This window comes from Pantherophis guttatus, chromosome 3 (assembly GCF_059756535.1).
Source record: "Pantherophis guttatus breed Tessera chromosome 3, ASM5975653v1, whole genome shotgun sequence".
Classification (NCBI taxonomy): Eukaryota; Metazoa; Chordata; class Lepidosauria; order Squamata; family Colubridae; genus Pantherophis; species Pantherophis guttatus.
The window spans coordinates 15,294,034-15,309,972 of NC_142065.1; the positions used below are offsets into that span (position 1 = coordinate 15,294,034).

Sequence of the window (15,939 nt, forward strand, 5' to 3'; positions counted from 1 at the left end):
CAACAGTTGATTTGTTCCCACTTTATTAAGATTTCTGTTTGCTGACAAGCACATAGAAAAGCCCCCTTTATGTCATTTCCTAGAGTAAGAATGCAGGGAAATGCTGCTATTCTGTGGCTTCCAGAATTCATTCCAATTTATTTATTTACTTTATTCATTTTAATTTATATATCACCCATCTCACTCTGAAAGCAACTCTGTTACAAATGTATTCTGTCTATGTGTTTCTGCTCTTCATGTTGCATCTGTGTTTAGGTGCATATGTTTACTGAAGGATGGGGTGGGCTGCAAATACCCACTTTGGCTCATACGGTGAGGAGATAGGGGTGGTGGTAAAATGAAACAATCAACAGCTCCCCCAAAAGCAAGCAAAGAAAAAAAACAATGATCCAATCAACAAAGGTAGGGCAAGCTGCTATATATAAACAGGCAGCAAACTCCACTCCCTACTGTACTAATTACCACTTAGCCTGCTAATGAAATATCTGCAGGAAGAGAAACTCTTGAGAACATTAAGAACGCTACGTAATATGCAATTCTTCTTGAACATCTAGCACTGTTTAAAGGAAACAGTGCTACAACACAAAAAATGATTTCTTTATACCGCAAAATGCTTACTGTCCTTTGGTTATATTAAAAAAGTTAGTTCTATATATTCTGCATTCATGGCATTTGAGATATCTCATCAAGCGAAGCATAAAATGATGTATCTTGTCCAACTGATGGAAACTAAAAGTTCTAAACTGACTTATTGCATGAAGGTCACCAGCTTTAAATAGATGGACAAATAGAGCTTAAATTAACATATTGAAAGGGATTTATATCATTAAAAATTAAAATCAACATATTCATACCTGCATTAAGAATTCTTTCCACTGTAAAAAAAAATTTCCTTGTTTTATGGCTATCCAAGCAAGAAAAAATATAAAATGATATAAAAAGAGTCATTTTGGTTTCCTTTTATTTAATAAATAGTTTGATGAGAATAACAGAACTGGAGCTAATTCATTCTTAAAAGTCTTTCTGAAGACTGTGATTTATACTAACACAGAGCACATGCTATTTATACTAAAGCAGAGCAAATGTTATTTATACAGAAATGTAATATAGCAAAACTTTATTGTATCCTTCAAAAATGCATGTTTGATTCAGACAAAAGCAGGAACCAAATTCAAATTCCTTTTCATTTAAACAATATTTTAAAAACATTAAAAGTGAGATCAAACAGGAAGCCTCCTGTTCACTTCTGATCTAGTACCGAGGCCTGTGAAATAAAATATACCTGCCACGAAGCATTAGATTATAGCAGCAGACATTAAAAAACATATTTCCTTTTTTTCAAGAATGTGTGTAGAGGATAGTATTTAAATTTTAAATATGTGTGACATTCATCCAAGAGACACATTGTTTTTTTCCTGAAACAAGTCAGCCCCAAAGGCAGAATTTCAGCACTTCTTTAACTTGCTCCATACTTCTGTGATTCCATTCTGTTGACTTTGTCAGCAGCTGGATCATTTGTCTTCCCAACTGAGCTGCCATACACCATAAATCACTACTCTTCTGATTTTATACTTAGGGTTGTTCATTTTCCCATGACAACAATTCCTGTTTCCTGGGTCTCACCCCATGATTGGAAACAGCATTTCACCAGCTTTCAAGCCCTGGTCTTTCACACTGTGCAGAAGGTTGGAATTGTGATGGCTTTTCATTCAATCACACCTTGATGGTTTTTAGAACATAGAACACAGAAGGATTGGAAGGGTCCTTGGAGGCTTTGAGCAGGGGATTGATCTAGAGTCCAACCGCTTGCTCAGGCAGGAAACCCTATACCATTCCAGACAAATGGCTGTCCAGTTTCTTCTTGAAAGCCTCCAGTGATGGAGCACCCACAGTTTCCAGAGATAAGCCAATCCACTGATTAATCATTCTCAATGTCAAGAAATTTATCCTTATTTCTAGTTTTGGATCTCTTTTTTAATTAACATCCCCCCCTCATTAATTCTTGTCTTGCATCTGGACTTTGGAGAATAGGTTGACACCCCCCCCTCTTTTCTGTGACAGCCCCACAAGTATTGGAACACTGCTATCATATCACCCCTAGTCCTTCTCTTTATTAGACTACACATACCTAGTTCCCTCAATCGATCATCCCAGGCTTTAGCTTCCAGATACCCTTCTTCAGAGAAGGCAGGGGCTTAAGTCACTGGTTGGTACCATGTTCTACCCTTCCAATTCAGGAACTGTTCATAATTCCTGTGAGGTTTCCAGGGTTTTGCGCTCAACTGCAATAATAACATACATAGGAGAAATGTAAACAGTTTCTCAAAATTAGGGGAATGAAAAGAATTTAAGTGAAATCTCAGACGGACTATAACTTTGTTTTAGATGAGAAAGTCAGCTTTGTCATATATCCATATCACATAAATGAGTTATACAAGTTTGAAAAGCGAACAGCAGTTTGTAATATGTGTTCAGAATCACCTTATTTAAAGAAATGCACAATACTCAAGGGGATATATTTCAGTACAATTAATAATACATAATTCCAACTGGAAACTACAAAAGTATGGCAAAAAATAGAAAACTAATTGAAATATGACATAATAAAAATATCTTACTTTTGTAATTAGAATAATTTATTTATGTAATATACTCATATACACATTTATATAATATATATATATATATATATATTTAATACAAGATCTCTTCTTCTTTTGCAAAACAAAACAAAAAGTCCAGTATCACTTTGCAAATATTATGCAGCCAGTTTGGGAGTTTGCAGCCAGTTTGGTTTTCTTGGCTTTTTTGTTCTGCAGTAGGTCCAAGAGTTAATGCATTCAGCTCAAAGTTGTAATAGTTGTCTTCTAATAAACTATAGCACTATATATGTGGGGAAATCCCAGTTTTAATCAAGTGCCCTTCAAAAGGGTTCCAACCAGTGGTGAAATCCAAATTTTTTTTACTACTGGTTCTGTGGACGTGGTGTGGCTTGGTGGGCGTGGCTTGGTGGGCATGGCAGGGGAAGGATACCGCAAAAATTCCCACCCCACTCCAGGGGAAGGATACTGAAAAATACCCAGTCCCTCCCCACTCCTGGGGGAAGGATATTGCAAAATCTCCATTCCCACCCCACTCTGGGGCCAGCCAGAGGTGGTATTTGCCAGTTCTACTAACTACTCAAAATTTCCGCTACCGGTTCTCTGAACTACTCAAAATTTCCACTACCGGTTCTCCAGAACCTGTCAGAACCTGCTGAATTTCACCCCTGGTTCCAACTGTTAACAGTGCACTCCTTTTTCCTCTTTGAATAAAAATGCCAAATCAATATTCTCCTGACATCTTCTTTAAATCAACATGCAATCAATTCCAGTCACAGGGTCTATTCTGCGCCCTTTCTTCAGCTTGTTGAAGTATCATAACTTCAAGGAATAATGCCAGAACTCCAAATAACTATTTACTCAACCCTTCTAGAAATTAAAATTAAGGATTACATCCCTGATTGTCATTAGCAAAATGTATTTTTAATCTTTCAGAATTTAGACCAAATAAAGGGTTTTGGAGCGCTGTAGCCTTGGTTAGATAATTGTAGTATATGAATCCTTATCTCAAAATTTATCTTGTATATTTGTTTTAAAATTCAACTTTATTGCAGGGATCAGTTCTTGAATCCAATAATCTAACAAAAATGCAATTCTGTTAGCTTGCTATATATTATAATATTAATAGCCATTCTTATTTCATCTGCATAGATACTGTCATTTTTTTAAAATGCCACTCAAATTATAAAAGAACAGGTTTAAGATTAGGAAAAGGGGCTTTTTTTAAACATACAAGAGATGACATCATATATAGGTATTCTTCTAAACTGTACCAATTTCTTTCATGGCATCAGTCTGCAGGAAATAAGGCACTTGTATACACATATACAACAAGCAAGTGAAAGTGGTATTTTTCCTTGTTATACATCAGCATTTTTGATATAATGGCAGGAGCTGTCCTCTGAATCTTAACATGGCAAAACATCATTATCATTCATCATTGTCATCTTTCCCCATGGAACTGTAACCATGTTAGAGATGATATCAGTGCAATGTTTTTCAAGCACATGAAGTCCTCACTTTGAAAAAAACCACTATTCAAGAAAAGGAAATATATACTGTTGGAAAATCCATCTGAATATCTGGGCACAATGTTGATTTTTGTGAGGAGGTTTTTTTCTTCCATATCTTAGATAGTGTTCTCAATGTCTTACCTTGGGAAGAAAACACATTTGTCTATCAATAGTTAAGGAAAAAGACAGCCTCATTTGGACATATATTTGTTGAGCGTATTCCACATTACAAAAGCATGACAATTATCAAGGCCAAAGGTGTCTTGAAAAATAATAAACAGATCCTGAGACACAGTGTGATTACTATGCAGACTAGGTCAACTGTTTCTCAACTTTAACAACTTGAAGAGATATTGACTTCAACTCCCAGAATTCTTCTTCTGAAATCTTCTGAATGGCTTCTGAAGTTGAAGTCAACATATCTTTGAGTTGCCAAAGTTCAGAAATATTGCTCTAAGCTCTTAAACTGGGAGTAATTGCCCCCAAGAAAGTGATTTGGGTATATCTTGGTGGTAATGATGCAATATGTAATTCATTGTTTGTGAGATGAGGATCCCGCTTGAGACTGCCATTGTCCAGATGCTTAGGTAAGACAATAGAGCATGGAACATGTGTCTGTGTTTGTTTGTGTGTTAATGACATTATTTGAGACTGGGGAAAGGGGTAATTGGGTCAACTCACAAATCTAAAACATCAAAATAGCACTTGAAAAAAATCCATTTTAAATTTTCATTGCTTTTTTTCCCAACTACCCCTGCTTTACAAAAGTGTCATGTCTGGTGTGAAGAGAATTTCTACCTCCTAGAGAAGAGGTATAGAGCCTAAAACTTTAAAAGCCGCTAGAGGTCTAAAGGGTACCCCTGGAACCCTTCCAAATGCTGCAACTGAACTGTGATTTCTATTACTGAAGAGTAATTTAAAATATTGAATGTAAATACTTTAGTAAATGATGAAATGCATAGGACAGCATCAGCTTAACTGTATTTAATTCATTTTGTTTTCTCTTAATTACAATTATGTTTTTAGACCTGGTTCCACCCATTTTTTTCCTGACTCATTCACTTCCTGGAGTGCAGATCCAACCCATTAGTCAATAATTGAGTACATTCTCAGAATGAACACTGTTGTACAATCCTGCCCTAGAGATCAATATGAACTTCTCCATTTGGATTCTCAGAAGTCTTATAGGGCAGCAGCAGAAAAAATTTCTGATATAAATCCATTCCATTTTTCCTTTGGCCATGTCCTACAACTGAAAGAAATGTTGTGTAGTACTGTAGGAAACTGTCTTGAGATTATTTATTATTAAGCACAAAACTTTAGAATATTATGGATATTAGGGATGTTCCTGCAAGAATCAAATGTATGAGATAAGTTTTTAAAAAATCAGTACAAGGATACATATTCATACCCAACAGAAGATATTCTACTGCCTCCTTTAAAACATTCATACATTGATTCTCAAAAGTAAAGCAGAACGTAACAAGAGAATGAGATTATAGAGCCTTCCACAAAGGGTAATCTTTTTGTTCTCTTGTTCCCTCCTAGGTCCTCTTTTAAAGAAAAAAATCTCAAAATCCTTTAAGATCTTGAAAGATAGTTCAGAGTTCTCCAAGGAGGTTCCTGTATCATGTTAGTGCTCAGAAGAAAAATCCCACAGTACAGCTTACTCCCAGATACCTATGCACAAGATAGCAGTCATTTTATTCCTCAAAATTGGGACACTGCTTTTTTAGTTTACAATGTTGGCTGGATGTAGGGATGAACAAATACTATCGCAGAGTTGAACAAATCTCTCAGAAGGGTACTTCAGAAAGGGAGCAAAGCATCTTTCTGAAATTTCAATTTCAATTTCAATTTAATTCAATATATATGCTGCCCCTTTCCGAAGACTCAGAAAGTAACCCTTAAAGCAACAAAAAGATATATCATTAAACCATGATTCATAATTTCATCTCATGATTCCTCACACTACTACATGTTCTCATAATTAACACAGATCATACCTCTCCAGTTCAAACCAGTGGAATTTTTCCAAGTTACTGGGTAAGAACACGCTTTTCTTCTTGAAGGAGAGGTCTTCCTGCTGGGTGATTCATTGGCTTCAGATGACTGCTGGGGAGGAGAAGGTTTTTTTTTTTAAAATATATGCTTTTATTCACTATTGGAAGATACTGTAGCTTATGTAGAAAATGTCTTGAAAGGTGAGATAAATGTAAGAAGGGATGCAGAAAAATAAATGAATCAAATCTGGCCAATTCCAAAGAGAAGATTGAAACCCAGATGCTGTCTTAAGTGTTCTTTTTTTCAAGGGTGCTGGATTAAGCAAATGTTGTCTAACCAAAGGATAGAGAACATTTTCTCTCTTCTTGCCCTCCATCTCTTTCTTACCACCAGCCCATTTTCTCATTTTCCCGCTCTCTCCTTCTCTTTCTTCCTTTTCCCACCTGATCATTTGCTGTTGAACAAAGGGAAATGGTCTGAGCCAGAAATTGAACCAAATGTATTTCATACTGAACAATGCTTATCACCCATTCTTATTGAATCAACGAAGCCAATGGGATATTCTTTTCATTGTACTACATCAGATATATTACTATGTTCTTTTAATTTTTCTATATTCAATAAATTAGCTATGATAATCTGCTAGACTTGCCTGGTCTTAGCTGAAACATGGATATTCAACCTTTTTAATATACACTGCTCAGGGCAACTTGTAATAGAAACAAAAATCTCAAAGTTCCAACAATTTTGTATACAAACCTAAATAAGTTTAACAATCTGTTTGTTGCTCTTAAAAACAAGTTTTCAAAAAAAGAAAAGAGCCAAACTGGAAGATAAAGTAGAATCTACATGGGTTAAATTGATCAGAGCTATCCAACAATACCAAAACTTTCACTAATGACAAAACCTTTAAGAATATCAGTGTTTCTACATTAAATCAGATCAAGACGAGCTACTTCCTCTCTCCACTTTCAATAATACCAGCCATATGTTTTGAAAAGCTCATACTATACCTTCAACTTTACTAATACTCAGTATCTTCTCAACAAAAAAAGGTTCCAAATAACTCTCAAAGGCAATAAGCATTAGGATGGGTGAAACTTTGACTCAAAACTTTGATATGCTTGAAGCAGCCTTTCAGACAATTGATCTATCTCTTCCAATCAATTTGAAAAGTCAGTGGACTTTTATGCAGGAATATACATGTTTCTGTTGTATTGCATTTTCAAATTAAATCAATGTCATTATTTAAACTGAGTCTTCCAACTTCAGCTTCCAAAGAAACCACACACACCAATAGACAATTGTCTACAAATCTTTCACAGCATTTAAAATCCACCTAAGCCCTTCTTAAGTGGGCATTCATCCATGTGGAAGCGCCTTCCATGATGCTATGCTGTAGGGTAGCATGTATGGGAATTTTCATCATCACACAAGTTGTGCCAATCATCTGTGTTCCTCCAGCACAACTAGTGCTTTCCCATCTTAAATAGATGGGAAGGTACTGTATTCAGATGAACATTGCAACAGAATAATTCTGAATAATTTCTGCATCAGAAAGATATTTCTGATGTAACTGGATCTGGAAAGGGTATATACCTTGCCATGTTTTCCAGTTTTTAACAGATGCGCTTACACATATTTGGGTGGCATTTTTGCCACAGTGGAGTCAGTGTGAGTTGAATGGCTACATAAAGCTGTTTAATAAATAAAAATGAATTTTAATAACTTCTTTTAAATTATCTAGTTGTGTTTGTCACTGTGATATCTCTCTCAATATACAAAAATGATGAAATAAAAAGCCTCAATCTCTAATGTAGTATTTGAAAACATTCATTTGTTTCTTAATTACTTTCCTTGAATAAATCAGGTTTCTAATATTAAGGGGCAAGAGGTGGAAATCTCTTTTCATTCTTCTAAGCCATGTGTTATTTCTTTGAAATATCAAGGTATCTTACCATTGGACACTCCATGTGCAAAACTGCATGCACAACTTGTCACGTTGATCTGTGCAAGAGCAGCGTAATGGAGATCTTTCTGCTGAATGCAAGTTCTTGTGGAGCTGCTCTGTGGACCTTTTGACCCGGAAATTTCCCCTGTAATTAGCCAACCCATATGGAACAGTTTTCCTGTAACAAGATGCAGAAATATCATCACATTTCAAAATTATTCTTATAATTTCTCCTATGAGTAAGTGAATGAGGGATAGGAGCTCTGGTGGGAACAGAAGTAGAAAAATCTGGAAATTCTTCTCCAAACCAAATTAAAATCCATGGCAAAAATGAGTGAGAAACTTAATAATGTTCACCTATATTTTGACATTTAAAGAGAAGGGAAAGGAACTTTTACAAGAAGGTCCTTCTACTTGAACCCAAGTTCAGCATGTCTCATGGCAGAATTTCTATGTCAGGTATGCTGGAAAACAGAGAGATATAAGTTACTTACTAATTGCCAACCTGTCATTTTAGGCAATAGACATTCCAGACCTCAAGCACATGTGCAGTCTTATCAGTTTTCAAGTGGGGTGCCCAGGGGGAGAAAAAAAAATCACATATAAACTCTGGAAGATGCCTTCTCCCATTACATTCACTTAGCAGCAATAAGTCACTTCTAATTTATGTGATCCAAACCAACCATCTGAAAATGTAGTAGAGTTTAATTTTGAAAAAGATGATAAACCTCTTTCTTTTCTTTGTTTTCCAAAAAGCAGAAATGTCTCTGATTCAATGTTATTTTGAGACATGGGGGGTGAAAAGAAATGTAAAATCCTGAACCAATCTCTGTCAGCTCATACAGAATTAAAATTTTTCAACATAATTTTATTTTATTTTATTCCTTTTAGAATTTAAGAAATTGAATCACCTAAAGTTCTCATGGAATTTTAGATGCATCAAATAATGACAAAACTTCAAACTTTAATTATTGAGGTAGGACTAAGTACTTAACAGTAGAATATAACTCCTTCTTGCTTAAAAGTCTGTGCTGACCAATTGGCCCCCATTTTCACCCGTATCTTCAATAAATTGCTAAAGATGTGCTATGTTCCTTCTTGCTTCAAATGCTCTACTATCATCCCAGTGCCGAAGCAGCCCACCATCAAGGAACTGAACGACTACAGACCAGTTGCTCTAACATCTGTAGTCATGAAAACCTTTGAAAGGCTAGAGCTGTCCCACTTGAAAACCATCACAGATCCGCTGTTAGACCCCTTGCAATTTGCATACCGAGCAAATAGATCAACAGATGATGCTGTTAATATGGCTCTACACTACATCCTATAACATCTTGAATCTCCAAAGACCTATGCAAGGGTCCTCTTTGTAGACTTTAGTTCAGCATTCAATACCATCATTCCAGACACACGTCTAACTAAGCTAAACCAGCTACAGGTACCTGAACGCACTTGCAAGTGGATCATAAGCTTTCTAACAAACAGGAAACAGCAGGTGAAGCTAAGCAGAATCACATCAGATATCTGTACAATTAGCACAGGGGCCCCACAAGGCTGTGTGCTCTCCCCACTTCTCTTCTCTCTATATACCAATGACTGCATCTCTAATGATCCATCTGTTAAACTACTGAAGTTCACAGATGACACAACAGTGATCGGTCTCATTCGAGACAATGATGAATCCGCATACAGACAGGAGGTTGAACAACTAGCCTCGTGGTGTGACCGGAACAATCTGGAACTGAACACACTCAAAACCATAGAAATGGTGGTAGACTTTAGGAGAAACCCTTCCATATTTCTACTTCTCACAATACTAGACAACACAGTATCAACAGTAGAGACTTTCAATTTTCTAGGTTCTACCGTATCGCAAGATCTAAAATGGACAGCTAACATCAAAAACGTCATCAAAAAAGCACAACAAAGAATGTTCTTTCTGCACCAACTCAGAAAGCTCAAACTGCCGAAGGAGCTGCTGATACAGTTCTACAGAGGAATTATTGAGTCTGTCATCTGCACCTCTATAACTGTCTGATTTGGTTCTTCAACCCAACAAGACAGACACAGACTTCAGAGGATAATTAGAACTGCAGAAAAAACAATTGCTACCAACCTGCCTTCCATTGAGGACCTGTATACTGCACGAGTCAAAAAGAGGGCTGTGAAAATATTTACAGACCCCTCGCATCCTGGACATAAATTATTTCAATTTCTACCCTCAAAATGACACTATAGATAGAGCACTGCACACCAGGACAGCTACACACAAGAACGGTTTTTTCCCGAATGCCATCACTCTGCTAAACAAATAATTCCCTCAACACTGTCAAACTATTTATTAAGTCTGCACTACTATTAGTCTTCTCACCGTTCCCATCACCCATCTCCTTCCACTTATGACTGTATGACTGTAATTTTGTTGCTTGTATCCTTACAATTTATATTGATATTGTTTCCTGATTGCTTATTTGTACCTTATGACTATCATTAAGTGTTGTATGTTTATGATTCTTGATGAAAGTATCTTTTCTTTTATGTACACTGAGAGCATATGCACCAAGACAAATTCCTTGTGTGTCCAATCACATTTGGCCAATAAAAAATTCTATTCTATTCTATTCTAACCTAGTTTATTCTAGATCTCTCAAAGAACAGAACTGACTACCTGACACATTTGAAATACAGCAAACAGGAATCCGAAGAAATAAAGAAATTGATAGTAGCTTGTTTGCTGTAAAGTTTTTCAGGAAACATATTCGTTCCATCCTCACCCCAGCAAACTAATTTCAGCAAGCAAAAACATGACCAATTTCTATTGGAATATAGTAGTTCCTCTATGGGAATAGAGGCACTGTAATGGCTCAGGAGTTAAGATGCTGCGGACCATGTGATGGACATGTGGCCAGTGGTAGAATTCAAAAATTTTTACTATAGGTTCTGTGGGCATGGCTTGGTGGGTATGGCAGGGGAAGGATACTGTAAAATCCCCATTTCCTCCCAATTAGCTGGGACTCGGGAGGCAGAGAATAAATGGAGGCGGTGCCAGTCAGAGGTGGTACTTACCAGTTTATTTTATTTATTTATTTATTTAAATTTGATTTATATGCCGCCCTTCTCCGGAGACTCAGGGCGGCTTACAATGCGTTAAGCAATAGCCTTCATACTTTTGTATATTTATACAAAGTCAGCTTATTGCCCCCACAACTGGGTCCTCATTTTACCTACCTTAGAAAGGATGGAAGGCTGAGTCAACCTTGAGCCTGGTGAGATTCAAACTTACAGTAATTGCAGACAGCTGGTGTTAATCACAATGCTATCAGTCTGCTGAGCCACCAGGCCCAGTTATCCGAACTACTCAAAATTTCCGTTACTGGTTCTCCAGAACTGGTCAGAACCTGCTGAATACCACCTCTGATGTGGCCCAATGCAAAAGATGGCTTCCAGGCCTGAGAGCTGGGCTTGTTGGCTGACTTGAGCTCCATATGATGGAATGAGCTCCCATCCTCACCCTAGCTCCTGACAACCTAGCAGTTCAAAAGCATACAAATGCACGTAGATAAATAGGTAATATTTTAGGTAACAAAGCTCCATGATGTCATGCTGGCTACATGACCATGGAAATGTCTTTGGACAGTGCTGGCCCAAGTCCTTGAAACAGAGATAAGCACCACCCCCTATATCAGCAACAACTAGCTGAGTAAAATCCACAGGGACTCCCAATATTTACTATGGGAACAGAGGAAAAGAGAAACTTCAACTATCAATAAGTGCATTCCATAGTTCTTTAGAAGGACAGCATTTGTTTATAAAGCCAGTTTAGTCCTTAATTAATTCAAAAACTGTGTGAAACCTTGTAATCACTGTGTTTCTGATGCATGCAGTGATTTAATTCCAGAGTTCTCGGCCTCCTACATACCACCTTATAAGACTTCATGACTGGGAGAACATGGATTAAATTACTCTAGAAATGGGATAACATCCACCGTTGGCAGAAATTAAGGCTATCAAAGTAATTAAGCATTGCAGTGCATTAAATCCAAATAAACTAGCATCACATTTTGCTGTGTGGATAGTTAAGAGTCTACATGTATTCAACTCTCTTCCCTCTATAATTTATTAAAATATGTTTTTACTAAAGGAGAAAAGAATAAGCATGGCAAAAAATTAAAACATTATGCAACAGACTACATATGAATATGAGTGTAAAGGGATATGTTTGACATATAATGACAACAATATGAGACATATTCAGTTCAGAACAAATTGAACTACACAAGATATAACTTTGAGAGTTTGGAATTTTGGGTTTTGTTTTGTAATCTATATTTGCCAGCTATTGATCTCAAGAGTTGATCAAATAAACAGCCAACACAACCATTAAAAACAGCTAACCAAGTAACATATGGAAACTAAACAAAATCTTAAATTGTGCAGACATTGGCCTAGTTAACATTTAAGTTAGCCAACACTGCCTTATGCCAAAGCATATCTAGCTAGCTCCATCTAATCTTTCCTGATACAATTTTAATTTGTTTCAATTATGCTATATATTTAACAAGAGAATAGGGAGGCTAAACTTAGGAACTTCGGGATACAATGTTATGTGGTCACCTTCTTGAATCTGATGTCCTTTAATGCCCCAACCATAGTGACTATCACCATTGGAAATTATGGCAGCTGGCACAACTCACTTTCAGGGCTTCCAGTAAAAAAAAAGACTGCATGCCACTTTAGGAATAAGCAGGACAGGATGCATTGAATTATCAGTACTATACACCAAACAATCTGGCCATGTTTGAAATAAAATAATAACAAAAGAAAAGAAAAGAAGAAAAGAAAAGAATACATTTGACATTAGAAATGGCAATACCAAAACAACAGTGAAAGAATGTTTTATTTATTTATTCATTCATTCATTCATTCATTCATTCAATTTATATGCCACCCCTCTCCGAAGACCCAGGGCGGCTGAATTCCCTGTGATATGATGTGATGGAAAGGGTGCTTAGTTTCTGAGTAAAAAAAACCCACAAAGGTCCTTTTTGTCATGTAAACATGAGAAGGAATCCATCAAGCAATTCATTTCTGTTATTGTGGATTAAACAAAGACTCTTACTACAGGCTTTAATCAGCTCACCCTTATAAGAATGCCTGTGTCAAACCCAACTCCATAAGTAATCATTATCAAAAAATAATTGTCTGCATCTCCTATGTTTCTTTTTTATGGGACCACACTGTTTATATACCTATTCCATTTCAATGGGAATGTAAATAGTACATACTCCCTAGTTAAGATAAAACTTAAAATATTTTATAAAATCAATTATAATCCACATTGTTTATGCTGCAACATATTCATTAATTTTTAATTACCATAAAATCATGTTTGTGCATCAGACTGCAATCTGGTAAAATAAATTGTGCAATATTGCTTACAAACTGTGATTTCAATCAGCAATGTAAATTGAGCAGATCTGTCATTTATTCTGTAACTCCTAAAAAGAATATTAAATTCCAAAGCTCAATGATAAATTAGAATCAGGACCATATACACAAGTCTTGTCTGGTAAACAACATGTTGTTCATATTTTGTTTAGCCAAAGTTATGCTTCTTCTCCTCTTTTAAACAAAAGCAACAATTAGCAAGACATTGTTTGAATTCAATCTCTATGTCCGTGTGGAAATTATATGAAAAAATAAAATGTTACATTAATTAGTGGTTTAAAAGGGCAAGCAAATATGCATACCCCTCCCCATTTAGTTACAAAGAGTTTTAGTTAAATGTACCATAATTCTGCCAATATTTTGGAAAGGAATTGAACCAAAACAATGTCAATAATACTTACAAGGAGATCAAACCCATTTAGGTTTCAGGAAAGGAAGAATACATTAAAAAGTTTCCACTTTAACTGGAATTAAACACTTTAATTTTGGAACACATTTTTCAACCAGAGTACTCCTATGAGATTCACATAATGTGAAAATATTTATATTCAGGAAAACTATCCAATACATGAACTGCTGTTGTAATTATCTGTGACATTTTCAGTAGACATCACCAAGAAATCTACTATGAATAAAATAGAATAACAGAGTTGGAAGGGACCTTGGAGGTCTTCTAGTCCAACCCCCTGCTTAGGCAGGAAACCCTACACCATTTCAGTCAAATGGTTATCCAACATCTTCTTAAAAACTTCTAGCGTTGGAGCATTCACAACTTCTGGAGGCAAGTTGTTCCACTGATTAATTATTCTAACTGTCAGGAACTCCTTAGTTCTAAATTGCTTCTCTCCTTGGTTAGTCTCCACCCATAACTTTTGAGGGTTTTGGTTTATCTGGAAAATTGAATAATTGTTTGGTTCAATTAGAATGATAAAAATATTCTCCCAAAATAGTCTTGCACTATTGCCTCTTAGACCGATTCTTGTATTTGTAAATCTGTTTTGCTAATTTTCTTTAATACTTTTTTACCAGACAAACTATTCCAGTTCCATCTGACTTCAATAAGTTTCCCAGATTCAGCCCTTGTTTCTGCATTCTGAGATTAGTAATACTAATTTTTCAGCAATGCTTCTTCTTCTACTATTTCTATGTCTAGATCAAACTTTAAACTGCCAGAATTAAGCCACCTTCTTGGCTTTGTCATTGGCCATAAAATAAGTCATTATTGGTACATGTCTCTGGTAGTAGCCGACATACCAGATGAGCCAGGCTCTTCATAGAGGCAGTTATTTGTTAAGCAACTCCATTTGAACATATTGGTTTTACATTTAGCCATTCAAACTCTCAACCTATTCAGAGTCCTCCAAGTAGTATAAGGAAGGTCAAATCCTTCAGCCATATCTTCCTTTAATAACAAGAGCACTTAGACTTATATACCGCTTTAAAGCTCTTTACAGCCCTCTCTAAGGGGTTTATAGAATCAGCATATATTATTCCTTGCATAATGGTCTCCTTCCTACATCTTTTAATTCAATTTTGTTTTTGTGTATGCTTAAGAATATTTATTCTAAACTTCCGGTTGACGTCACGGCAAGAACGTCTGGAAAATAGCGGTCTCTGTTGAGTCTCACGAAATCCAGCTGGCAACTGCTGTCGGGAGGCCCTACGGGGTCAAAGCTACCTTGTAGGGGCAGCGAAGAAAAGAGAGGCACTTTGTGGACCAAAAGGAACTCGCAATTTCCTCGTTAGGTCGGAAGAAAGCTCTCCTGAACGGCAGCAGGGACGACAGGCGTTTTTGGCTAGTCACAAGCTGGGACAACCAGGACCATAAGATTTGTGACGGAGTGGTCCGTGGACAGACTACTGAAGCTGGGCAAGATAACTTCCAACTCTTACTCTAAAGACTTAACTTAAGTACAAGAATTTCAAAAAATAATCTCCAAGCATTAAGGAAGTGGCAATCAAATACACAAAGAAGGCTAAAGAAAATTAAGAGGCAAAAGAAATGCCCAAAGGAAGCTTTAAAATATAGAAAGCCTGGAAAAAAGCTTAAACAACCTGAAAGGTGATTTTTGGGAGAAACTGTCTTTCTTACTTATATCTTTAAACCCCCTGGACTTATCGGATAATCAGCTATTTTTGACATACTGTTTAATGTTGGAATTTGGAGTAGGAGAGCCATCTACTGGAGGAAGAGGAACACTATAGTGTGAGAATTTTCAATGAAAGTGAGGAATGTCTAATACAATAACAGAACAAAGTAAACAACACCTGGAAGGCAGCCTGACCTTGATTCTACTTTAGAACACAATTTGAATATTTTAAAATACTTAGTGAATTTCTTTTCTTTTTTGAAGATTTTGAAGATGAACTAAATAGCAAATTTAAATTGCAAATAACTAACTCTATTGAAATTGGTTATTGG

At 36.2% G+C, this 15,939-nt stretch overlaps 1 protein-coding gene across 4 annotated transcripts in view; it reads right to left on the reverse strand.

The window, feature by feature from the left end:
- Nucleotides 1-944: 944 nt before the first annotated feature.
- Nucleotides 945-15,939, reverse strand: part of EDN3 (endothelin 3) — a 43,276-nt gene continuing 28,281 nt past the window's right edge. The window contains exons 3-5 of one of the 4 annotated variants that reach the window (XM_034433122.3): nucleotides 8,077-8,247; nucleotides 6,121-6,229; nucleotides 945-2,282 (exon numbers count right to left, since the gene is read on the reverse strand). In XM_034433122.3, coding sequence (XP_034289013.1) covers nucleotides 6,154-6,229; nucleotides 8,077-8,247 — 247 coding nt within the window. In that variant the 3' untranslated portion in view covers nucleotides 945-2,282; nucleotides 6,121-6,153. Of the gene's footprint in view, nucleotides 2,283-3,305; nucleotides 4,256-6,120; nucleotides 6,230-8,076; nucleotides 8,248-15,939 lie in introns of those variants that run through there. The other 3 variants (XM_087889051.1, XM_087889050.1, XM_087889049.1) reach the window with 3 other exon arrangements.